Source organism: Solea solea, chromosome 12 (genome assembly GCF_958295425.1).
Source record: "Solea solea chromosome 12, fSolSol10.1, whole genome shotgun sequence".
In the NCBI taxonomy this organism is placed as follows: Eukaryota; Metazoa; Chordata; class Actinopteri; order Pleuronectiformes; family Soleidae; genus Solea; species Solea solea.
The window spans coordinates 8539353-8566651 of NC_081145.1; the positions used below are offsets into that span (position 1 = coordinate 8539353).

Below are 27299 nucleotides of genomic sequence, written 5' to 3' on the forward strand. Positions count from 1 at the left end.
AACCTTGATTCCTATGTTTTTTCTAACAAGAATCGAAAGACTAGCAGCTTCAGTAAGCACGTCTAACAAGTACAACTGCAGCTTAAAATACAGAAAATATGATGTCAAGTTTTTCTCACCTGCCTGAAATCAAACTCCCCAAAGTTAGTTTTTATGATTATCAAACAAACAAAACACCAAAGACTGTCTTAATAATCTCATGTCTTACTCTTAATGTAGACAGGGTAAAACAGCTGTAGAGTTGTAGATGCACGCGCACACACACACACACAGACATACACAATAAATGGGGTCAGCAAGGGGGGAGAAAAAAAAGCTTTTTGTAAAATGAGTAATCAACAACTACCAGAGGAATAATATATTAATAGACTTTGTCTTGGTCCATTTATTATCTCCATGTTTTCATTAAAAAAGTGCCAGTAGGTATGCACTCTATACATTTACTTATCATTGTACAGTAATTAATACACTGTCACTTGTTGGCAGGACACTGACTGGTGTAAGCACAGAGACATTTGTACCATTCAGCACTTTTCAGACCGATTCAGAGAGAATAGATTCTGAATACACATTCAAAGGGAAAACAATGGGTGTAGGTGTTGTAGGTTAAAACAATCTCCTTTTAAGGCTGCCAAAATCACCAGATTTTTTATTTATTTCATTACAAATTACACACTTTCACACACATACTTGTGGGTTCTTTTTCTGCCATTGAACCTCCCTTAATGTTACACACTAGACCTTTAAAGTCTTTCAAGTCACAAATGATACTTAACCCTTGCCGCAGGTGTACCATAGTAAATTGCTGTGGGAATAACACACAACTCCTTATATGGACATCCTGGGGGTGTGTGTTCATAGGTCACATATTCAGGCTTTAAACTGACTTCAGACTTCATATGTGTTGTTGTGTCAAGGTTATAATTAATTTTATATCGCATTTCTAGTAGTAATATAAAGTAGCAATTATTGTGCAGAAGTAAGACAATAGAGCGTTTTTCTTTTCTTTTTTGTTCATAAAAAAGAGCCACGTGTTGAGTAGTTTTTGCCCAGTTTTCTTTATATAGTTGGTGAAAATATATGTTTTTCATCAGATTGCCTAGGTTGTGGTTCTAAGGGTTAAGAAGTATAGTTTTAATGTAATTTTAACTCCTAAGAAGATATTTTGAAGCAGAACATCTGTCTTTATTAGCGTCACCTCATTTGCCAAAAGGTTGATGTAGTAATTTGGTGCATTGTGAGTAATTATTAATATATTAATACAGTATGTAACCCTAACCCACAGTAGATAATATAAACCATTAAACCTCCCTGATTGTAGAGAAATGTAGAATATCAACAGTATGCTGGTGTGGGCATGGCTGTGTATATGTGCCAGCCGGTTTGTGTTTACATGAGCGACTCCACTGTGTAATTGCATCTGACCACATTTTCACATGTATGCCTTCAGCCTGTGATCATGTTATGAAAAGTGGAGGCGGATGTTCAATGCTGTTAAAGCCGTAAACCCCCCCCTCCCCCCGGCATTAGAAAACTAAGCCAAGATGGCTCATAAGTCAGGCACAGCAAAGAGCCTGTGACCTAACCCTGACTCTTGATCCAGGTCTAGAGAAATTGCTTCAAGGTTGATTTATAACATCAAAGCCTGTATATATTTCAGGATTTAATACAAATGTATTTTTGGAATAAGTTAATATAATATAAAGCATTGGAAAGTTGATAAAAGGTAATAAATTATTTAAAATTCATCGCTTGAGCCAGTTGCAATCCCCTCATGCTCTAAGAAACCCCCCAGACTTTTTCCTGTTTCCATCACTGTGTTTACATTTGAAATAAGGTTGAGTTAAAGAAATGTAAATTTATTTTCTATGCAAAGGTTGGTTCCCCCCAAGTCATTGCAGATGAAGTTGGGTTTATTGTAAATATTAAGACCAAGCCTAATCTACATGTTCTCAGTGTTGAAAGACCACATTTCTGTGTGAACTGCCCAAAGCCATGCATATCGTAGGGAAATTAGTATCTGTTATTTTCCCCTCAAGGTTTGATTTTTCTATTTACTATTGCAAACTGGTAATTGCTGATAAAAGGGCCAACAAATGTTCTGTGAGTAAGTGTAACGCTTTTGAACTTTCAATATCTGGCAGTTATTTACAATTTACTGCTAATGTTAAATGAGTGTTTTGACAGTTTAAAGTCAAGGAAATACTTTAGAGTTTTTATTTAGATAAAAAACGCTGCAGTTGCACACGAATAAGAAATTTTGCATTTTAATATAGAAATTTGAGCAGTATAAAAGATATTTTTCGGAGTATTTGTCTCCCAATGTGCAAAAACAGGCCAACAAAGGTTTTTTTTGGATAAAATGAGCTGCTCCCTGCTCCATTTCTCCACCGCTCTGAGTATTTTGAGGGGGGGACAAAGGCGCTGATCCGGTGGCATCAGTGAAATGACCTTAATAACCGCAAGTTGGCTTTGAAGTTCAATCATAATTAATAATCATTGATAAATAAATAAATAAATAAAGAATAATAATAAATAATGAGTTAAATCATTTTTTAAATTATATTAAATGTCAGTGTTGATTTTGAATATGCACATCTCCCCTTAAATATAGCTTTTATTCACTTTAGTACAATTTAAAAATGTAATTGACATTTTCTGTGCTGGTTGCAGTTAGCCTGTACAATCTGTGTCCAATAATAGTTAACCAATTAAGAAATGTGTGCTTTGTGGAGAGGAATCCAGTCAATAGTTTTTCTTTTTGGTTTTCCATCCTGATTCCCCAAATTGATTTTTATTTGAGTCGGCTGAGGTATTTGACATAGTAAACCAAGAAAAATCTCACTGCGCTCCAATATTTGAAACCACATATTTGGCCAGATCTGAAGCTAATTAAATTTAAAGTGATGCAGACAGCCATTCAATGCTCCAGAGCTTCCACTCATCTTCTCTCCTGTCATCTGCTGTTGCTGCTCAGGAGTCACTGCCTTCAAGACGCTGCGAGTTAATCTGCATCAGCCTTTTTAGCACTGGTCATTTTGGTCCCGTTTCACAGTGCAATTAGTGCGTGGCAGAATTTTGAAGCTAATAAAAGAGGCAAAAGGAGCAACTATGATCATGAGTGGCTTAAGTGGAGTTTTGACTTTAGCAATGTCAAGCATTTCCCATATGCTTACAGGATACCCGAGCTGTGAAACTGGCATGTGAAATGCTGAGCAGAGCAGTCCTGTGTCTACTTCTCCTTGGTTCAGTCTCCAGCTCTTTCATAGTGTGTCAGAAAATGTCCTTGAGCAGATCCCCTAACTGCTCCTGATGCTGCATCGTCACTGTGTGAACTGCGTATGTGTGCAGGCATGTGTATCTGTGTGAATGAGGCATGTACAGTGAAGTGCACGGACTGACTGACAGGCCAGGGAAGTGCTGTCTAAATGGAAGTCCATTTATCATATGGCTAAATCGTATGGCTATTATTTAAATAAGTAAGCCTTGTGAAATTATATAATTACCTCACCTCAGGAATTGACTTCGGAATTAACTGAAATTGAAATGTGATAATAAAAAAATAAAAAAATAACACTGCATGCCATGCACAAATAATCCTTTGGCTTTCAGTTTGCCTGCGTTTCACATATTGGAAGTCAACAAATCGCATTCCATCATTCTGACACTGAAATATAATGTTCACGTCCGAGTCAAAATTAAATAATAATAAATAAAAAAAAAGAAAAAGGAGGAAGAAGCCAGCCCATGAATAATGTTTGCAGCTCATTCCTCAAGCTGCTCCTTTAAAAAGCTCATGAATTTACATGAGCAGAACTGTGGATGAAACCGAAAAAATTAATTGGTCAGGTTTAGAAACCACCAGCTGTGGACCGAGTTGTATATGAGGTTGTTTACCTTCCATTTGTTATCTGCAACACCTGTGCAAATATATAAATATGTTTTATTCTCTCTCTCTCTCTCTCCCTCCCTCTCCCCTTCTCCCCCTCTGTCTCCTTGTTTCAGCGCGGCACTGAAGCCAGGCCAAGGTAAGCCACTGTTCTTTACATTTACTTACCCTTGCACGGAAACTAGCAGCTTCTAAAGCTTTGTTTTGAACTCGCACAAGGCGCTGTGGTGCAGATGGTGAGTTGTTTCAGGGTCATTCTCTGCACTGCAACAAAGAAACTAGTCTCCGACAACAGGGAGTCAAGTCTGCTGATCCCTGGCAATGTATAGAGTTTACATTGAAATACATGAAATGAACACCTTATATATGTGAGTCTTCACACACATTAGGCATCTAATAAGCTCAAATAAAGCAGTAACATTCCTCTTTTACTGTGATAGATGTAGAAAATTTCTATTGGCATTTTTCTGCTATATAGTACCGTCTCGGCTCGACTTTACACGGTTTGGCTGGTTTTCCATTACAGTACCTCCTCAACGTGGGAGGGGTCATCACAGCACAGCTGCATGAAACTGCCGTGACTTAGTTTTATACGCGACACACACAAACGAGTGACTGGTGACTTGTAAAGCAGTTGTTTTCAGTGTAACTGAATCATTAGAATCAGTTATTTAAAAAGATTTATTCAGTACTTCCTCCACGACCGGAGCACAGACTCCGTCTGACACAGTCACTGAACTGAAATACAGCGGCAGGGGGTGCGATGTGGGTCGTCGCTCGCGGTCGCAGGCTTCCAGCAGGGCTGTCGCTAAATTCACCAGACTCCTCTGTTAAATATGGAGATTTTAGACATTTCCTTGCTAAATGTTGGAGATTAACCCACATTTTCTGGATTGTTAAGTCTTTTTAACTGATCTACAGTTTGGCACTGTTTGGCTTCTTTCTTGTGCACTCTGACCAATCAGTGCACTGCAGTCTGGAACCTCACCTGAGCAGGTACTAAGCAAAATAAACGTGCCGTGCCGAGGCAATTCATGTTGTGTAACACGCCTTACATGAGAGTTCCTTCTTGGGTTGTTTTGTGGATTACTCAATTCTCAAGAACCCAGAACCATCTGATCGTCCCTGTGATCCATTCAGCTGCTCGTAAACACAAATCTGCATCATTTTGACCCATAGTGCACAAATACTGTAGTTGCAAATATTTAGAGGTGTGCGACATAGCGCTGTGAGAGCTTTTGCAGCCGGCGTTGATGATGGCATTCCTGGCACTTGCAGCCTCGCACCGGAAGCTCCGCAGCCACGCTGAAGGACACTTCATAGCCTCCTTGCTCAGGTCCTTGTGCCATCAGCAATCATGCCACTGACTGAGTATTCATTTTGAGGAAACAACACACTCCATGTCTTCATACTGACACCTTTTCCTCGCAGAGAACTTCTAAACTCACCTCAGACACAGAGTCACCGGCGTGCACTTCAGCCGGCCCTTGCCTTCAAAACCGAGCAAGTCAAATTCGAGTCACGTCGGTGCCCCAGCAACGCAATTAGTGTTCCTGGTCTGTGTGTGTGTGCCGGCTGGAATCAGAGGAAGTGACAATCTGCCTGGTCCTGTAAGAAGGCTGTGGACAGTTGCTGACAGGTCGAAGGTGTGTGTGTGTGTGTGCGTGAGTGCGTGTAAATGTGTGCTTAGTGTATGTATGAATGTATGCATGCATTCATGTTAAGACAAGCTGTTGCTTGTCAAGCCTCACCCTCTGATATGCGATTGTATTTGTTAGTGAGGCGGCTTGGAATGGCCAATATTATATCAAGATCATGACATGAGACAAGATTTCGTCTTACTGTAGATTTTGTTATATCATCTGTAGTGTCTTTTCTTGATTCTGCAGTACTGATATTAAGGCATTGTGCCAAATATATATATATTTGTTTATTAAATAAAAAATTGGTTAAAAAGATACAGGATCTACTGTATATACAATTATGTGAGAAAAATTCAAGCATATTTATATTGAATTTAATTATTTCCTAAATATATAAATAACCTTATTATTATTATTATTATTATTATAATAATAATAGTAATAATAATAATAATATATGTCTATATATATATATATATATATATATATATTAGATCTAATACATACATTAGAAAGCCAAAGAAATACAGCAGATAAACAACTTGTGTACACATTTTTTTATATTTCTCAGAATAGTTCTTTCTCTTAATTTAGAGTGCATTACGGTATTTACAATGTATTGTCACTGTCCTGTGTTTCGAGGTTTATAGCAATATATATATATATATATATATATATATATTCAGATGTACAGTATATGTTTTATATATCGGAACATAGCCTAAAAATATTGGGATGTTATTTCAAGTGGTGCAAGATATCATGTCATTACAATATCACCAAGTGTGGTACACGTATCGCAAGACAGCTTGAACTACGAAGTGCATTGTTCCTTGTGCTAGTTTTAACTGATAGTAAGTCACAACATTTTTATTTTTGTTGGTTTTTGTTTTATTTGATCTTCTTTTTTTTTTTTACCAAAATAAGGGCCTAGTAACACATCTTCAACCAAGCCTGAGAAACCCGGTCTGAAGAAATATTTTTCATCTGCTGTTGCAGTTTATTTGTGTCTTCCTTTCTTTTTCTTTCATTTCTTTTTTTTTGCTCCGACTACATCCTTCACCGTTATATGTGTCTGTGTCAGACAGTCTGAAATGAATAGTCCTTTTCCCGTCTCACAGGTATTGATCTGTTGACACCAAAAACCTCGCTGCCTCTTTGAGCCACAGCAAAAGCGCACCTAGCACCACCTGCTGTCTCTGGCTTTCCTTTTAGCTGTCTCTCTGGGCTTTCATCTAAAAGGCACATACTCACACACACACACACACACACACACACACACACACCACCAGCTTCAGCACATACACACACAAAGAGGAACCAGATTTTCCTCCGAGTCTTTACCCAAAGTGAAATCTGAATAGAAAAATAGTAAAGTAGTCCGATGTTGCCCATAATGCACCTTTGACGGACGATATGTTTGTTTTCTCGGAACAGAAATTGAAATTTTGATTTCACTTTGTACTATTTTTATTGTAGCGCTGCTCGCTGAGGGGAAATGTGCCCAATTTCCTCTGTGGAATGCTTTACTTTTAATAAGAAAAGAGAGTCATGTTCACAGCCAACACTCGACATGTAATATATTATTGATTGGTCAACCAGTAATATGACCCCTAAGGTCTGGAGCAGATGGCGGCTAGCTTGGACCCCAGGGTTGGATGGCACTAATGGTTTGTCCTTGGCCAAGGTTAACCTATACATCTGCACACACACACACACACACACTCTCTCTCTCTCTCGCTCTCTCTCGCTCTCTCTCGCTCTCTCTCTCTTGCTCTCTCTCTCACACACACACACACACACACACACTGAGTCTATCAGCCTAACCTAAAACACAGTGGATGCAAAATCCATTAACAATTAGATATTTTGAAGATAAATATTCTAAGACAAGAGTTTAGAGAAGTTTAGTAGAAATATAGTGATGAGCCTGTTTTATTGGTTGTGCGCGGGACGTATAAGATATTGCAGTTTGAAGGTTGAGCAGACAAAGAGTGCAGATCCAGTGAGGAGTGGCCTTTTAGGTTTTATGTGTAGTTGGATCCAGACAGAAAATTGATTATGGAGCAGAAACACTAATCTGCTGTCTGAGACCCGTATCGCTGCCATAGACGGAGCATCCCCACAGGACCACAATCCTGCAACCGCGTGCATCTTTCCCGCACTTCCTCATCAATACAATCCCAGGCCTCTCCTCAAGTCTCTTAACATGAATGTAAATCTCACTTTACTCCCCCACAGTCCAGTGATTGCACCCTCCTGCCTCTAATGTGATGCATTGCAAATTCCACATTTCCTTCCTCCCCCACACCATCATTGCAACCAGTCTTTGACTTTCACATTTTGTGTGTGTGTGTGTGTGTGTGTGCGTTAAATGTTTTGAAGCAGAAGCTTACAGCAAAAATGATGAAGGCCACCTCAGTTCCTTGACATGATTGGACTAGGGTTGAGTGAGCAGAGTCTTGCATTTGTTACAGTCTGCAGTCTCACTATCAGACGTCACTAATGATGCTTTTCCACTGTAAAGTTTGAGCACGACTCTGTTTGTCACGACTCAACTCGACTCAGTTTAATATAAAGTACGTCCTTTTCCATCGCACCACTCAACGTGGGCGGGTTCGTCAACCGTGACGTCCTTTTATACGCGACACACATAAAGTAGTGTTTTTTCGGGGTACTGAATCATTTGAATCAGTAAATGAAAAAGATTAGTTCAGTATTTCCTGCATGAATGAAGCGCAGACTCCATCTGACGAAAGCCCTAAACGAAAATACAGCAGAAGGGGTTGTGATGTGGCTCACGATCGCCGGCTTTCGGCAGTGCTGTCGCTATATCCACCGGACTCTGTTGAATATTGAGATTTTAGCAGTTTCCTTGTTAAATGTTAGAGACTAACGCATGTTTTCAGTCTTTTTAACTGTTCTACAGTTTGGCATTGTTCGGTGTTGTTTTAGTGCTGGCTCAGCTCGCTTGGAATCTCGCCAGAGCAGGTGCTAAAAAAAGTACCAGGTGCCAGGTACTATCACTAATGGAAAGCAAAAACAGTGGAGTCGAGCCGAGCAGTGCTGTGCCCAAACAGTATAGTGGAAAAGTCTTACACACTGGAGCTTTGCATTTCTGGACATTTCTTCCTGGCAGCCTCAATACACAGTCCATTTACTTTGACATTTTGCAGTCTGAGTGCTCAGTGATCTCACATGGCCACGGCACATCAATAGTCACTATAGCAACTGATAATTACAGGAAAGGAGAATGTCTCTTACTGACTGTACACACATTAACACACAAAAGAGGGATGTGATAAAGGGATTATTGTTGCAGCGGCGTTTTAATGTCCTCTGAGGCATATAGTACGTAGGAGAGAAATGAATGTTAAGACGGCGATAGAGTGGGTGTGGGAAGAAGAGTTGCATGCAGAGGACTTGACTTTTAACTTGTGGCTTTGGAAGATTTGTTTTAGTAGACAAGTAGTTCCCCCGTAGAGGCAAAGTCCACTTGTCAGTAAGCGGGTAACATCATTGCTAAAATATTAATGTGCTAACTAACGGTCGTGTCAGAAATGTGCTCACTGGGGTTGACACAGAATTCTGTGTGTAAATGAGGGAGCAGTAGGGTTACGGGTGGGTCTTAACTCTGTCCCGGGGAGGGGTCTTCAAATACGGACCCGCCATGTTTGAAGAGGATCAGAGGAGCGAATATGGAGTAAATCAAAGGACGGACACAAAGACAGACCGATATCTGTATTCATTAGTGGAAGAAATGTGGGTAATTGTCAGCTTTGGTGTCGCCTAACTGTTTGAAGCAGTGTATTTTTGGAAGCGACTGCAATGTCAGTCATAATGAAATAGTTGAGTCAATAGACACCCAGGTGCGGAGTTGTGTAAACAGTTTACTCATGGGCACATTTGTGCGTATGCATCCAGAAGAAGTATTGCTGTCTCAAATCAATCACAGGCGACATGCAGTAGCTGGAAATAAAAGTCACGAGATGTGACTGCAGTTATCACCCACCAAACGATTTGAAGGTTGCTTTGCAAATCATCATTTTACTCATGCTTTGGGGGGGGGGGGGGGGGTCCACTGGTGTTATTCAGTGTCGATGTATGAGTGACAGGGACGTGTCCTCTCTTTCGTGTCGTCTAACAAACACCTTTGAACACATTCCAGTGATGATTCGCTGGTAAGCATCTACAAAAGTAAATACTCTATACCTATCTATAACTTTTTTGTTATATTGAAAGTGCATATTATCTCAGAATAAAAGCTTTTCATACCAATTTATAATCTCATTACTTTTAAAAAATCTTCCTTAAAGCTTGTTTAACCTTATTTTTCCCTAAATAAAAGCAGAGCCCTTCATTGCAGTCAAACACACAATGACACAATTCTCTTTTATTATGTATTTTAAAGAATATTTCTTTGTGGTAGATCCATGCCTCTCTGTTCTTTCTTGAAAGCTGCTTTTATTTGGAGAAATTAATTATTTAAAGACAGGATGGAAGCAATAAGAACTTGAACTCTTCCGTGAAACTTCTGGGCCCACTGTATCAAAAAGCATGGACCATGGTAGAATGGTTGAAACACAGACATGTGCATAAATAAGTGATAGAAGTAAAGCAGGCAAAAATAACTGTGATGCAGCCAAATTTGATATCTTATTTGATTCCAGTAGCTTTGGTTTACACAGTAACCAAAGGGGGGGGGGAATGCTTTGCATCATGTGCCAGCTTTACGGAGCAAGAATAGAGGCAGCAAATACATTACGTTACGTAATCACACTGAAGCCTAATGGAAAGTCTTGCACATTTAATTACACTTTGCCCTCTACCCCACCCCCACCCTCACCCCCCAACCTCATTCATCACTCACATCTTCACTGTATGTACATATGGCCCAGAAAACCACACAGCTGGCTGCTAAGAAGATTCTTTACTTCTGTCCCCATAGTCTTTTCACTACACGTTTTTTGTTTTTTTCCATACAGGCAAAGACATTGAGCAGAGCGATGGCCTACATTCATTTAGACCAAGATATAAATAATATGCTCTCCATTCACATAAAAACATGGCTCCTTTAATACATTAGAGATATTAGAAATGACATCCATCCGTCATTCGACTACTTCATTTCTGTAGTTTCTATAATTTTCTATAGTTTCATAATTATCATGTTTGTTTGGTTACTGCAGATTCCGTCTAATTTAAATGTTATGCAATCAAAAGAATATGTTGTTATTTACATGTATTTATAAGTATTGCCAAATATTTTGTTTAACTGTAGCACAGCCATAATGTGTGCAATTATATTATGTGACATGTATGAAATCACATCATCACCGTACAAGCAAGTTTTGATTTATTACCTACAATTTTTATGAAATGATTTCCAATCACGTTCATCTGATTGAAAAAGCTTTTTGACATCTGATAGAAGTAATCTTTCTAAATGTCTTTCATACAAATCAGTTGGAAGACATGCTGGGTCTGCTGTCAATCCTGATTTCAGAGAATAAACGATTTTCCCAATTTCTCTTTTTCCATCTCTAGCTTCTTCTTTTCTTAATGTTCATTAAAGTTAGGTACTTCATAAAAAAAATAACCCTATTTCGATGTTGTAAGTTGATTTTCTTTTAATTATTGTTATTATTTGTCATATAATTATTTATAGTAGCCTCTGAAGGCATCATTAATTTCAGTAGGACCCACAACAGCACGCCCACTGGATGTAACACTTGATTGATGCTTTAGTTTCTAATTGTTCAAAATGTCATTCTATTAATTTACCTGATTTATTGCTCTGTTCATAGAACATTTGCTTTGGTCTCAGAGAACCAGAGGCAGCTCGGGAAGCCAACACTTTATTATATTCAGCTCTCTGATTCAGAAAATAATTTTCATCTTGTGGGATACTTTTGATCCTCATAAACGTTGAGATGAGACTGATGCTGTGAATATAGTACCCTGCTGCCGGCTCATAAACTTTTTTTTTTACGATTATTTTGTAAAATATGAGTTTCTTGTAGAAATGCAATTCCTGGATTGATTCTATTTAAGAACTTATGTCAGCTAATGCAGATCTCTGCAGTCCTTTCCATCAAGAAACCAAAAAACTATTTATTCCACGAGATGTGGGAGATACGATGAAGATTAGACACTTAGAGGAGCATCAAAACCTGGATGGTAGAATCACATTAATATTATTTCACAGGAGGGTTGTTGGATCCATAGATTGTATAACTCTTTGAGGTTCCTTAACGTTTTGGTCCTTGTCTCTGTTTTCCTTACATCCTCATCATTACTTATTGTTCCTTTTTGTACTCGATGGTGCTTGGTTGTCCCTTATTGGTCCAGTTCAGTGAGACCTTACATATTTTAGAATCATGACACGTAATGAAATCCACCAATCCCAAAAAGGTCATGGACCTTATCTCTCGGCAGATGTTGGTGGACCTACTGGCCCCATGGCTGAGATATCGGTTTCAAATTAGAGCATAATCTCTGGCTACATTTGTCCATCAGAGGCATTCTGTTTTATGTGTCCAAACTCTGTCCAACCTGGCAGGTTCAGACTGGTTTCAGGCCAGGTATCCATGCTGTACTTCAAATCAAAAAGCTTCTTCTACTTTCTCCTCTTTTTTTTCACTCCAGCATGTGCACTTTAGTATGTAATCAATGATCCTCCTCCTCATATATCTATAGAGGCTATAATTCCACTGCATCTTAAAGAAAACTGGTTTATGGGCCCATAAATCACTATGCAGACACATGGAAATGGATGTGCACACCTACACACACACACACACACACACACATTCTTGTACAGCATTCTTAGTAAAGACAGATAGATAATGCATTCCCTAGCCTTAACCATCACAACTAAGTGCCTAACTTTAAACGGCCTTAAACCTAAACCTGATTCAAAACCAGGTCTTAAACAACCCGTTTATGGCGTGACAGAGTACGAGGACCTTCCAAATTGTCACACTTTCCAACAATGGGCTTTATTGGTCCTCACAAAGATGGCTGTACCAGCACACACCCACACACTGTTGCACATTGGCGACATTTCCCATGCTCATCAATCAATCGGATTCAATCAGTTTTAAAATTATAGCCCACATTTTTCAATCATAGGGTCGTACAAATCAATACATGATGCAACATCCAAGTCCCCATACCCTCTGTTGAGCGGAATGGGGGTCCACAGAAGCAGGATTCTTCTCCCAGGACGGACAAATCAAATAATCTAAAAAATACATTGTACACAATTATGGTATGTATAGAGTAGTATAAAAACAGTATATGGTTGTCATTTAAAAAACATGCAGCTCTAATACAGGACAGTAGGTTGTGGCAGAAGGAGGCGTTCATGGTCCAAACCATGCAGCAGATAAGTTTTGATATGTGAATGTTGTATACACATCCTGCCCTTTATCTTTATTTCCATAAACGTTGGTCATTACATGTTTTCTGACGAAAGGGAACCATGGGTCAAAGGATACCTTCCCATGAACACCCAAACAAAGGAAAGGGCAGCCGACAGTGAAGAAAACTCTTTATTCTGTCTGTCTGTCTGAGCTCATCACCCATGGGTCAAACAGATGAGAGCTGTGAGGCAGGGAGGTGTCAGAGGAGTGTGGTCAGAGGACACAGCCCCTCAGATAAAGGCCGGGAGCGAGGGAGTTGCATTTCCTCTAATTAAAAATTTACAAGGCCTGCTACAAAAGGGGCTGTTACAGGGCCTCCTGCCTTTGAGTCACTCTTTGTCTTTTTATGTGTGTGTGTGTGTGTCATCATGCCCTTGTTTAATAATTTAAAATGTTTCAGCTAGATGCATCTATATATTTTCCAACGTGTAAGAGCCAACGGCTTTTTATGAGTTTTGCAAAGAAACTTTTCATTAATGCACTCTCCTCCCCCTCTGTCCTTCTCTCAAATTCATGTTCATAAAAGCGTTATTACTTTCCTAAGGCAGTTCAGGAAATTAACATTGACAGATGATTAAAAATATTCAATACAGTACAAGTATCACCCGATTTAGTGAATACATTATAACTATAACATAAAAGAAAGTCGGTCTTTCAATTTCATTGAATACTGTAAATGGTTTGCATTTATATAATGCTTCAAACCCACAACCTTCAAGACAACCTGCTCTACCCCTGAGACACCGTTGCCTCCCCCCATGACCGTATAGCTCAGGACCGAAGGAAGTGCACACTCGAGTTTGGATGAGCATGGTCCTGCAAAATGACAGAAAATAAATCTTGCGTATGTGCAAAGGCTGCAGACTTTCTCCCTTCCCTCTTGTTTTTCTCACCGTCGCTGCCTCTGTCGTCTTGTCTCTTCCGTCCGTTGGCCATCACTATTCCACATGGGATGGATCTGAGGTCCCACATTAATGCAAAGCACACAAAGCAAACTGACAAATAGAGAGACATACATTTAGATGATAAGGGACTGTAAAGCATGCATAATTCATGCCACATTCACAACATTTCTCCAGGTTTTTTTTTAATGCTGCAATGTGCATTTTATGCGTACTGTCACCACTGGCATCACTTTAACATCAAATAGTTTTTTTGGAAAGGTGGGGGGGGGGGGGGGGGGGTGTGCAGACAGAGGTGTTAAAGAGAAAAATAAGTCAAGCGTGTTTACAGTCCAGTTGGCTGGACTAGTGATGACTAATGGCGGTTATTTGTTTCTCCTGAAACTTTTACTGAATACAAATGAGGTAATTTACCTACAAAAATGCCTCAGATTGAGATTTATCGTTAGCTTAGCTCCACCATCTATTTTATTTATGGATGCTGGTGCCTCATGGATTCCGTCTCATCCTTTCACTGAAACGTGACGGTTTAAAGAGCAAGTTTGGAAACTAAATCTGAGAATCATGAGTGAACCACCTGTCAAAACACACGCCGGTTCTGAACCCAAACTCCCCTCTTTTGGCATTAGCTTCGACTGCCGTTGGATTTGTAAGTGTAACATTTGTTTGAATTTGGGGATTTTGAAGTTGTCGAGAGTTTCTCAGCGCTTCATTTCCCACAGTTTAGACTCGGAAGAGTCAGAAATACAGTCTATAGAGCTTTAAACAGAGCTTTAAGGATGCTTTCGGTATCGATCCGCTCTGTAGATAGATATGAGGGCTGTGCCAAGTGCTGTGTGTGTGTGTGTGTGTGTGTGTGTTGTCTGCGATGTTTGAGAGCAGAGAGGCGGTGGCAAGTGTCAGTGATGCATTCAGGGCCGTAGTGCAGCAGAATTGGGTTACAGCTGTGTTTGTGTAGATGCTTGAAGCCCATAGAGCCTATGAATAATGGATTGTTAATTCATGTGTGTAAAATACATCCAGCTCCCACATACCTTGGCTTGCCAGCCTGCTGCTGATTTTGTGGTATGTGTGCACTTTTGTGTTGCACTTCTGTTGTACGTTTTGGTGTGTCCACATGCCTATGTTTGTGTTTTTGTGCGCGCGTACACTGGACTGCTTTTATCAGTGATGTACTACCTTGAGAATAGAAACGATTGTCACTTGTGTTCAGCTGTCATTGAGAAAGAGGGATTTAACAATTTAACCAGGAGCACCACAGGACTCTTAAAATATTCATATGTGTTGAACTTTGCCTTTGCAGTGTAAAAGCAGGTGAGGCAGTACAGTAATGGGTTGAGAATCTCTGCAATTCATATTTCACTGATGCTCTTATCCACAGGGACTTTGTGCAAGTTTAATAAAAGTAGATTTTTTTGTGTTAACATCATTTTAAGCTTCCATATTTATAGAGACATGAAAGAGACAAAATGGTGGTAAAAAAAAGACCAAGAAACTGATGAAAGGTTGTGGTGAATTTTGAAAATGAATGTGAATACAGATGTGGTGTAACCAGGCTGACATGAGGAGAGCTTCGGGGTGTAGACGAGAGAGAGAGACATTTCCACTGCAGTGTGGAACATGTGAGGTGACTGCTGAAGAGAAAGGATTAAAAAAAAAAGAAGAAAAAAAGACGGGGGGAGTGGGTTAAAATGGGGACACTAGAGTGAGCTTTCTGGGCACACTAGTGAAACAGAAGGAAAATGCACAATAAAATAAAGAGAGCATGTCAAATAGTATTCATGTTGGCTCCAGTGGAGAGAACAGCAACAATAGGTCTGTCTGTGATGTAAACTTCACTAAACTGTCTCCCTATGACCATTTTCTCCACTTCCACCAGGTCCCTATTTTGTGATATCTCCTCCAAATACTCTTCCTGATAACCTTGTACTATCTAGCATGCAGCCCAGTGTTAAACATCACACACCGAGTCACTTAGTGTGACAAACTGCGCTTGCGTTCCTGTTTTTTTGTTTTGTTTTTTTTCCACAGGTCGTTCATTCCTTTGCTGTCTCTGTGACAGTAAATTGAGTCGGAGCATCATGCCACGTAATAAAATGTGTTGATGTGTCATTATCTACTTCATTATTTATGAATATGGCGTTTCTAGGTGCAGCAATCCTTTTTCCGAACCTGTCTTGTAAACAATTTTTTTTTTCTGCACCTGCTTATTAGATTACCCAGCCATATTTCACAAGCTGTCTCATCTTATAATCACATTGTCACAGAGGCCTCTGCGGTTTGTGTGTTCTGTGAAGAGATAGGCTGCAAGGAATTAGTTTAAGAAATAATAAATCCAAATGTGTTAATTACAGCTCACTTCCCGCTCTGAAAATGGATACTTTGTGGAGTGTGTTTGTGTTTTGTTTTAATGTGTTTGAGTGTGTGTGGATGTTGCAGCACACAAAAATTATTTAGAGGGAAATGACTGATGAATTTTAGTGAGGGAGAGAAACAATGCTAGCACTCTGGTTGTTATTCTGTCCATCATTTTATTTAAGGATGTTTTGCAAGGGGGAAAACACAGGAGGTCAACAAAGTTATGACAATTCAACATGAGGTTCTGAACCACAAATAGCAATCCAAGTAGTAGTTGTCAAGACATTTCTAGTCGAGTGGACATCCCATATGGTGAGGTGACGGTCTTCTGCAGCAACCACGGGTTCATTATCATGGTTGCACCTGGTGACACAAATTCATGGCATCACGAAAGCCAAAGGAGTTCACCCTCTGGAGACAATGAATGTCTCTTTCTCCAGTAGCTGGTGTGGTACACCTCAATTGGACGAACCTTTCTAGAGATGAAGCGTAGATCTCAAGGAGGTCATTATTAGATGTTGTTGGTGATCTAGATAGTATGGACAGTAATGCATCGACATTGTGTGACACTGATCAGAGGTTTGCACTTTAAGAGTGCTTTTCCTCAGTTCATTGATTCCCAGAATAAAGGCAACATCCTCCTGGTGGACTGTGAAAGTACTGCACGTGGTCTATGAGAGTTAATAAAAGTAAATACAAAGGTTTCCAGCTTCAAATAGCCATAAAATAAAAACCGATTGATTGATTTTGAGTAGCTGCTTTGCAAAAAGTAATGTTAATTTGAATGAAATATTATAGACAATTGATGGCTGTTGTACAGAGTTGTGATTCAAGGTTTCCATGGGCCTCAGAAGATGGAGAGAAGAAATTTAAATAAGCGGTATAGCGGGTTCAACTCAACACCTGAGGAAAATGTGGGTGTGTTGACACGCAGTAGGCAAAGTGTGAGCGCATATATCGACAAACATAATCACAATCTATTCTTGCCCTATTCTTGCAACTCCCTCACCTCCTCTGTCTGTGTTTTATCCTAAAGGCACGTGGTCACACCGGATCTGTGGCGATTTGGCCTTACGTGCTCCTGCACCCACAAGTAAAAGTGCTCTCAAAAGATGTCGCACTGTGTGTAAACATGAATTATTCATTCTAAACACTCACATAAACAACACACTCACACACAGTCACATGGCTAAGATAATTAATAGAGAGACACAAACGGAAAGGAAGGTGTCTTTGCACTTTTCACTTTTGTCTGCAAACGAGAGGACGATACAACTACTGTATTCCTCCCAGCCACAGACACACATACACACATGAAGCATTATCCAGATCCTTAAAGGAATATTTCACCCATTTGCATTTAGCTTTGTATTACTAGAATAGGGGTAGTAAATAAATTGTTTACAAGACAGGTTCGGAAAAAGGATTGCTGCACCTAGAAACACCATATTCATAAGTAATGAAGTAGATAATACAAAGCTAAATGCTAAGCTAAATGGAAATTGGTGAAGTATTCCTTTAACTATAACAAGTTAATGCCTTAACCTAACCACAATACAAATCTTAGCCTTCAGCTTAACCAGTTCCTCAGAAACAATGTTCTGCCTCTTTAGGACCAGGTTTTGGCCTCCGTGACGACTACTGGTCCTGACAAAGTCAGTGTTTATGCCAGAAAAGGTCCTAAAGAGGTAAGAAATGCAAGTCCACACACATGCATCACAGTGTTTTCACCCCTGAAATCGCAGGTCTGGTTTTAGTATGTCGTAGATGTGGGAGGATGATTGTGACACGCTGAGCCAAGGGCCGATGAATCAGTGTCTTATCAGACCTGTGGCCCAAGGTATTAACTGTCACCACAGGAGCGGCTCCGGTGTGTACACAGCACTGGAGGACGTCTTCTTTCCTCAGCCAGATACAACAACAACAACAACAACATCACATCACATCACATCACATGTGTGTGAGGGCTCAGCAGGGCACTCATCATGGCTTTGTGTGTTTAATTCAGCTGCTTAAAGACAGGCCTCATCACCGTGTGGATTTAAAGCTGCTGGTGAGAGAGGCACGAGGAGATGGCTGGGATTTAACTACCTCGGGATACTAATGGGTGGGAGATTTAACATGCACTATACAAAATCACCTTAATCCAGCGCTGGTCTGTTAAAGGTTGGATGTGAGTGAAAAATTAATAGCTTTTTTCTCGACGGGAGGGCGTCCCTTTGGCCCACTGGTCAATTTTGTAAACCATTAACCGTCATTGCTTTTTGACCTTGTAGCACCGTGTCCATGTGCACCGGCACATTTGCATGTTTTAATGAGAAATGATGTCCTCACCCGTGGTTACAGATAAAATCCCAAGCGTAAGGGGGGGATGTGTCTTGATTTTTGAAACTGCGAAATTGCTTCCAGTTTCCTAAAGTTGAAATGTCTGATAGTGGCCTGGCAGCCTTTTACAACTGATGCTTTGCAGGATGCATTAGCACACATAAAAGTTTATTGGACAGGCAGCACCGAGGAGCTGTCGCCGTATTTCAACGTGTTTGCGGTGTTAACATTTCACCGTGTTGCTTTTAAAATGACTAATTTCACTTTAGATTAATAAAACGCAAATTATATGTTAAGTTTTGTCGTTTTTTTTCTATTTCACTGGACAATTTCCATATATTATCCTTGCAAAATTGGGTTTGTAGTAGTGAGATAATCGATGTTGATCCTTCTGTGCTGTAATAAGAAGGTTTTTATTGCAGCACCCAGAGGAAAGTCCTTTACTCCACAGAGTGGCAGACGTTTTGCAATAGGAACAATCTTGTGAGCGATGGATGAAGCATAGCAGACTTTTATCAGGCAAAATGAGAGTTGTGACACTTTACGGGCCCAAACTTTTTGTGCCGTCTGTCTGGGTGTCCTTCACACTGAGGCCTTGGATGACAGGACTTGGATTCAGGGAAGAGGGGAGATTTTATGTGACAGACGGCTTTGCCTAATGGCCAGTCTGTTGTCTAACTCTGTCGGTTTTTCTCTGCATCTCAGACACACTCTTTCTCTCCCTTCTTTTTTCCTCCCCTCCTCCTTTCCTCTGGCCATACGTGCATCTGACAACTCTCCATCTCAGATAGTACAGGCAGAGGGGGAGTCAATATCATTGCTCCAAGTGTGTTGTAAACAAGCTTTTAATTTTAATACATCTCCAGAGCAATTCCTCGGGCAGCTCAAGAAAGACCCGGGGCAGTTCAATGATGCAACGTGGCGCCAGCGTTCTGCTGTAAATGAAGGGAGCTGTTTGAGAGAGGCAACAGGGGGCAGCTTTGCCAGCATGCCAAGTGTGGGGGTGCTGCTGTGACCAGTCAGTCTTTGTAATGGCTGCAGAGCCAACTCAGTGGTCACATGACGGACTGTGCAGATCCATGTGGGAAGGACTCTCCTCAGCAGCACTAAAATGATGGCGTTTGTAGAGATGACAAAGGGCATGGAGAGAGAGCGAGAGACGGGAGGCAGCGTTACGGACCCGGTGTGGGCCAATGAAGGGAGTAAATACAGGGCTGTAGTGGTATACTATACTGTATCTATTTTTTAACCTGCATGTAAGAAATCATTTATAGGAGAGTGTTAGGCAGCATAGGGGCTTACTTTTCATGACCTGGATTCTAATGCTCTTTTTGAAGGTTGTCTGTATGTATCTATAATGTCTCATGCTGGAAAGTTTGAGATTCAAACTTCAAGGGAGTATTGTACAATTAAATATGCTGTATCATAGTTTTTTTTTAGTATTATAATTAGTTTTTTAGTTTCATTTATACTAAATGTTACTTGTTAATGTTCCATCCCGGCAAGGGACAACCTTTAAGCTACATGATCACATGTATGTATTAATTCTACAAATAAATGTACATATCAATTGCATGGCAAATATCCAGCATCCCCAGACTGTGGATATTCAGAAGCACAGCCTGTTTTATGTGTTTATTATTCCAGATATAATTAATATTAGTGGTATTCAACTGGAAGGGGAATCATTTTGATTAAGAAATACAGCCGTATGTTTATGTAATGTCATCTTTGTCAGTCACTCGGTACATCTTGTGTTATCTTCAGATGGCCTATTACCTCCGTTGCGCTCCGTAAACTGAACTTGTTAAATTGAGCAGCAACACTCCTGAGCTGGTGCTTGTCTTCACTGAAACGCCAAACAAAAACCTTTAAAATGATCCATTTATGTTTTAAAATTGAATAGCTGCATATTTGTAAGTCAAATATATATGCAAAAAAAATGACACCGTTAACCCTCCTTAATATCTTGTTAGCAGACTACACCCAACTTGTGACTCTCTTCTCTCTCTTTGTTATACAGTGGGGACACATTAAGCCAGCGATTCCATTATCTCCTTCTTGCTCTCCTTTAAAAAGGATTTTCGTAACGTCCTTCATTGCTATTTAATTTGTGGCCAAAAGGAGCAGCTCTGGAAAATTGCTGTGCTGCTCGGGGTAATTGTTGATTGTCAGATAGTATCTCAGCAAAAGAAGAGCTTTAAAGATATTTCCCAGGAATGGCTTCATATCACTTTGTCTTGTCCGATGCCAATAACAGATTCATAATCTTGATCATCTACTGATATCAATGTCAGTCTCATACAGTCATTTATTTATTTATTTTTTTACATTTTTTTAACTACCAAGCTGTTAACACATTTGTTGCCTTAGCCAGCTTTCAAAAACATAATGTTCCAACTGTCTAACAAATATTTTGCTCCCATAAGGAAGAAATAAACAGCCCATATTTTTACAATCTGTGCTCTGTGAAACGTTTATGAGAAATTTAGGGGGTTTGGATCGGGGTGAACCATTACAATATTCTGTATTGGTATCAGTCCACTGCTGGTCAAAATCAATTATTCAGATGTTGGAAAAAGAAAAACATAAAATCCCATATGATCTTAAAAACCCTAGATACCGACTTCAATGCTTCACAAAGCACAGGCTGTAAAGAGAGACATGCTCCATCAATGTCATGTGACCAGAATGCCACACTGCTGTGAGCATTTGAGCTATGTGGACATAATTTAAGATAAGAAAGTTATAAAGATAAGGGGAATTTCATAAGAAGACTGATATCATGAAAGCAGTAGTTACGGGCTGTGATATCTGTAAAAAAAAAGTGGTATTGAGCCTAGTTTTGGATCTTGGTCTTTCTTTTCCCAATGTCCAGTCCTATCATATTGATACTGCATTTCATATTGGCTCATCCCTAGTATTTCCCCCATATGATGGCGCACACACAGTCATATACATGAAGGAAGTGACAGCGAGCAATTGTTCAGGTCAATTTTAATTTCACATTAATGAGCAGTTTTATTTCTGGCTTGCACGCACGGTACTGCTGCAGTTCTCCTCAATTAATTCCTCAATTGCCCCCACGGCCAGAGAAATCATAAAATCACCAAATGAACCAATGTAAGATTGAGACGTTACAGTGGTCCAACGCTCTTATCGGAATTGCTCCACATTAATTCCTTCTGTATGATGAACGGCGGGCACCTGTGTTGAAGTGAGCAAGAAAATTAGTTCATGCAAATCGTGGCAGCGGCTGCAGCGCGGACAAACCTGCGTGATTATTCTGTTTGGAGGAGCATCAGCACACAATTTATTTCCACATCATTGAGCCCTTCTGCCTCACTGCGCGCGGTCGTATCGCAGCGCGGCAGTGATACTTGCATCTCCTAGTAGTGAGTTGACTGCACACAATCTTGGGTGTGCACCACACTTCTTGATGTACGTTTTAAGATAATGTCATTCATGAACGTGGGGGGGGGGGGATACTTGAGGCGCTACATCTGCTGGATGATAAGATGGATTTATGCTAGCCGCTCCCGTTTTCCTCTCAGGAATGTGCTGTGGTGCTCACAAAGGGGTCGTATTAAAGAGCCCCCCAGCTCCATGTCCCCATGATGCATTGCCTGTTGTGCCTTGTCTCTCTGCTTCCTCCGTGAACTGATTAAGTCTTTGGAGCAGCATGGAAACACCACAGGGTGCCGCATTGTTTTCCAGGAGGGAACATAATCCCATTGAATGTGATGTGAATAGAGTAGTGACTCTGAAAGCAGCTGACTGTAACTGTTTGGAACAGTCTGTTCAGAAAGTGCACCATACAGTATATATGGAATGGAAGGCTGTCTCTGGGGGTCACACAGTCTGTACGCTTCCATGCATACGTAAGTCTGTGGTTACAGCTCCGTCATGTGACTCAGTTTGTTTACTCCTCCATGTTGGCAGTGAATTGCACTAGTATCTTTTTCGAGCTACTTCACTCCACCATCACAGAATCTTTTTTTTTTTTTTCTGTCTCTCCCTCTCAAGGGGTCTCCACAGTGGATGATCCACATATTTGATTTGGCTTCCTGATGCAACCTGCACATTTATCCGAGCTTATGACCAACACAAGGAGTAAAGTGGATGTGGCTGGGGTCAATTGTCCAATTCACAATGAGCAATGGGGGTTGGGTATCTTGCTTGGCTAATGGCTGCCCAGTATATCACAGAACCTGACAGACTGAATATATCTGACCCTTAAAAGTGGACATTACTCCAGACCTGCAGTATCTTCAACTTTCTGAGAAACGTTCCCTCATCCTACTCTGGAGAGCCTCTGTTCAGATTCAACCCGTGTGAATCATAACGTAACTTCTTATTTATTGACGTTCAAACCAAATTCAAAATGTAATTGCAGAAAGCACATTTTCCTCATATTTTTTTTTATCAGATTTTCATTTCAGATATTATTTTTCAACAGGGTTGTTTTTGTGCAGTGGTCAGTGTGGATGTCACAATCAGACAGTTTTATTTCCTGGTGGAAATGAATCCCCCCCAGCACAATAAATCACAATGTAAACAAAGTTAATCATTCTGCTGCTCAGACGTGGGCTCTTAAGGGATTATATGGATTTATCATTAATATGCCCAGGGAGTTTTGACATCCATATAAATATTCTTCTGTGGTTGTTTTGTTTGTCCGAGGGTGCATCATTAATACCGTGGATTCTAGTGTGTGTGCGTGCGAGCATTAGCATCAGAGAACATTGGATACGGCTACAACTTTTTGCTTAAGTAGATATACGTCTCGTTTTTATAAACCCCAGGCTTCTTATTAAGTTGGTGAACATAAGTCTGAACATTTCTGCTGCAGACATATGCTAAATACAGTGTCAGTTGTGTTTGTTGGTCCAGCTCGTCCAGCCCTTTACCACATATTATGTCTCCATCATCAAAACACATCGCGTCAGCTAATGAAATGTGCGCCAGATATAGAGCTGATGTGTCAGAGGTTTTAAAGGATGATGAAACTGCTCGACAACACCTGCACAGCTGGCAGCACCTGTGCTCCCACAGAATCTTAATGGAGTCCTCACTCTTCCATAACTGCTGTCATGCTCACTGAGGGTATTTCTCTGTCTGCCAGCGTAGGACAGAAGCTCTGTAATGGGAAGAATATAATATTTTACACAGAGGATGTCTTGAAATACTAATACAACTTGGTTGGGTACCAAGAAAAAAAACAATCAACGGTTAAGATTAACAATTGGCGGAGATAATCTGGCTTTGAAAAGGTGTTCAAGTAACCAACACAAGATTGTCCTGACCTCTCAAGCCTTATTTTTTCGTGTTCTTGATCTTGATCTTGATTTATTATCATGATTATATTTAGTCCTTAGTTTACTTGTTTTGGCAGCCCGCGGCCTAGTGGAAAGGGAACTTGGCTTGTAACAGGAGGGTCGCCGGTTCAAGTCCCCACCAGGTCAAAAGGGCTGAGGTACCCCTGAGCAAGGCACCCAATCCCCATTGCTTCCCGGGCGCTACTCAGTGTGGCAGCCCACTGCTCCTAATTCTAGGATGGGTCAAATGCAGAGAAATAATTTCCCTAAGGGGATTAATAAAGTATAAGATTTAGATTTACTGACAGGTTTCTTGTCTTTTAGCAGTGAAAACCTGAGTGACGTGATGTAAGATCCGCTTCGAGAGTGTAAATAATAAACAGCCACACTTACACTATCTAAATAAGACAAGATCACAGCGTTGAATGAGAACAATATGGAAAAAAAATGTCTTATTGTTAAAAAAAACATTGTTCTCTTTGAATGTGTGTTCTATTATGAAGATAAATTAATGAAAACTCGGGTGTTAAATCTGTTCTTGTTTCTATAAGCTCTGAAAATTGAAAAAAGTATCAGGGTCAAATATGACATTAGAATCAAAGGACAATGCTGATGAGTGTTACTGTCAAATGATATAGATGACATAGACACAGTGTAGTATCCAGTTGACCTGTGAATACAGATGTGGGCTACATGGGGCCAAATGATATAATGTAAATAGGGGAAAACCTAGTGTAAACACATGGGTTTCCCAAAACATCAGGCCTGTGTATCAAAACTTAATGTCAAATCTCATGTACCAACACTTGAAGTCATGTCTGGAAGAGCCGTATAACTTCTGGGGAAACAATCTTAGCATTTATCATGATTGTGAAGGATAACATGAGCAGCTCTTTAAGACGTCGTGCCTTGAGGAAACTGACAATTTGCTTTTTATGAGGCGCCGAAATGAATGAATTCAGCTCATGCAGAATTGGTAACACCAGCCGTAACTTATTAGATAAACAGATTGTTTTTGTATGATGAATTTGTTTCTCTCTTGAAAAGAAATGCAGTGTCTTTATTTCCCATTAAACATGTTATGGGCATGGCACACATGACTTTATCTATAGTGTTGATGGATGCTCAGTGGCCCCCAGGTCATTTGAGTTTGAGACCCCTGGTTTCAATGCTTAAGGGACACGTAATACAGCAACCAGTGGTCCATCTTATCAAGAATGGCACCAGTGACTTGCTGTGCAGAGGATATTTGTGCACATGTGACATTTGCAGAGGACTCCCCTGAGATCGTTCATGATTGTGTTCCAGTTCACACATTTCTCTTCTTGGTATTTGAGCCTGAAATAAAATACCTCATTATCTGATAATGGCCTGTGTGACCTGAGGCTCTGAGAATCTAATAGGAACTCCTGAAAAACACATTAGTCATGGATCTTACACATCACCTCTCCATTGCTTGTCCCTTAGCCTCAGCTGCATCCATTCTACTATGGTTTTATTTAAAAGTGGCAATTGTGTGCAAACATGTTCACTAAGAACCAGACAGGTAGCAAATGTGGGTAACTATGTCATTGTTTTAAAAGGTCTTTGGAGCATGTTGAATGATTTCCAAGAGGGGGAAAAAGTTCTTTGAGGTTATGGTCAGAGTTCTCCAAAACAAATTTAAATGTGTTTAACAGCACTTTACGTACAATTTTAATCACTGGAAAACGTATGTTGCCTGAAAGACTAATATTTACTTTTTAAGGATATATTAAACAAACACGTTTTAGAAATATTTTCTGTATAGCTTGTTATACTAATTGGTAGAAATTCCCTGGTCCAGAGTTTTTAAGCTAAAAATGAGCCAGCAGCATTTTCAAACCTCTGGGCTCCAAACTCTGGGGTAATGATTGCAGGCAGAACTGACCTGGTATAGAACTATGTATGTGTGTGTTTGCGCGTTCTTTGTTTATATGAAAACAATTAGTGTGGCTGTAGCATTAGCTTTAAGTCCCAGAAAAGATGACGTCACTCCTCGTCAATGCTACGAGTCTCCTCCTTGTTTGTTCTCCTGTCTTCACCTTACTGAATCTCCACCTACTTCACCTCTTTGAGTCACATCTATGCCCCTCTTGGTTTTTCCTTCACATTCCCCCTCGTTAGGACACATCCATTATTTCAAATTGCAGCTGGCAGGATCATCAAAGTGCAAAGTGCTGGGAATATCACATGGGTGCTCTTAAGGAAAAGGGTGCACAGGGGCTATTTCTAAATTGCCCATCCTTAGACGAGGCTCTCTCGGATGAAAGGAACGAGCATAAATCCATAGAGAGAGAAAAGGGGAGTTGGCAGCAGTCGAGAGATAAAGATGTAAACCTTTACAGGACAATGGCCAATTAGATTTTGCAGAGCATTAGCTCAGACATGTTAAATAACCCATAATAACCTACAGTCTGACTTTTTTCAAATTAGGTTGCATTCCACAAATCAATGCCTGTTTGCCTCAAATCATTACGGTGCTACACTCTCTTTCACTCTTTTAGTTGATGTAATATTCCAAACTAGCATCATCTCCAGTCACAGCACTGTTTGTAGTGTTAAATCATCCCACAGAAGTGACAAGTTTTACTTCATTAAGTGGTGACAGAGTGAACTGCCTCACTGGGAAGTAAAGGCTAAGAGTAAGAGTAAGGGTCTATCAATAACCATTAAAGATCTTCTCTCATTAGACCAAACCTCATTGGCCCTCAGGGCTTGAGAAATGGTTCCTGTCTTCCTGGGAGGGAGCACACTTAAACAGCATCACCACCCCTGGAAATGCATATATTCTCATTCAACCTGTTCGAGAAAAAACCTCATTCCATATCACTGACTCTCACTTTGCTCTTCAGCTGCTCCTCCTCCTCCTCCTCCTCCTCCTTCTTCTTGCCCTCTCCATCTTTTTTATACACACACATAAGCCACTGCAGTATGATTATTCATACAGCAATGAGGCTGGGTCAAGCTTGCAAGGCTGCCACAGCTCAATGGGAGTGTTTCCAGATGATAACTCTGGAGTGGATTCCAGTAGCTTCTCAGCCAAGAGCAGGAAATTAAGCCAAAATCAGAGCGTGGACTCCTCCCTCCTCTCGGGCTGCAACTAACAACTAACCACTATTGACAGTTATTGGTTATTTTCAAGCATGCATAGATAGGCGGGCAGCTGTCACTTTTTTATCCCAAAATGAGCCAGAAAGATCAGACTCGTACCTTAAACTCCCCTCTGGAACGGCCACACCGGACAATCATTGTTTGTTTGCAACGCAACAAACCAAGTAGCAATGGTTGTGGCTCTTTTTTTTTATTATAGCAAATTGGTCTCTACTAGGGCTTCACGATATTGGAAAAAAACTCACATTGTGATTTTTTTTTTTCATATTGCGATATTAAAAAATACAAGAATGAGCTTCTGTGTG

At 40.2% G+C, this 27299-nt stretch overlaps 1 protein-coding gene across 1 annotated transcript in view; it reads left to right on the forward strand.

The window, feature by feature from the left end:
• Positions 1 to 27299, forward strand: part of trim44 (tripartite motif containing 44) — a 51481-nt gene that overhangs the window by 19068 nt on the left and 5114 nt on the right. Inside the window, exon 5 of the mRNA XM_058644335.1 lies at positions 4006 to 4028. Coding sequence (XP_058500318.1) covers positions 4006 to 4028 — 23 coding nt within the window. The remainder of the gene's footprint in view (positions 1 to 4005; positions 4029 to 27299) is intronic.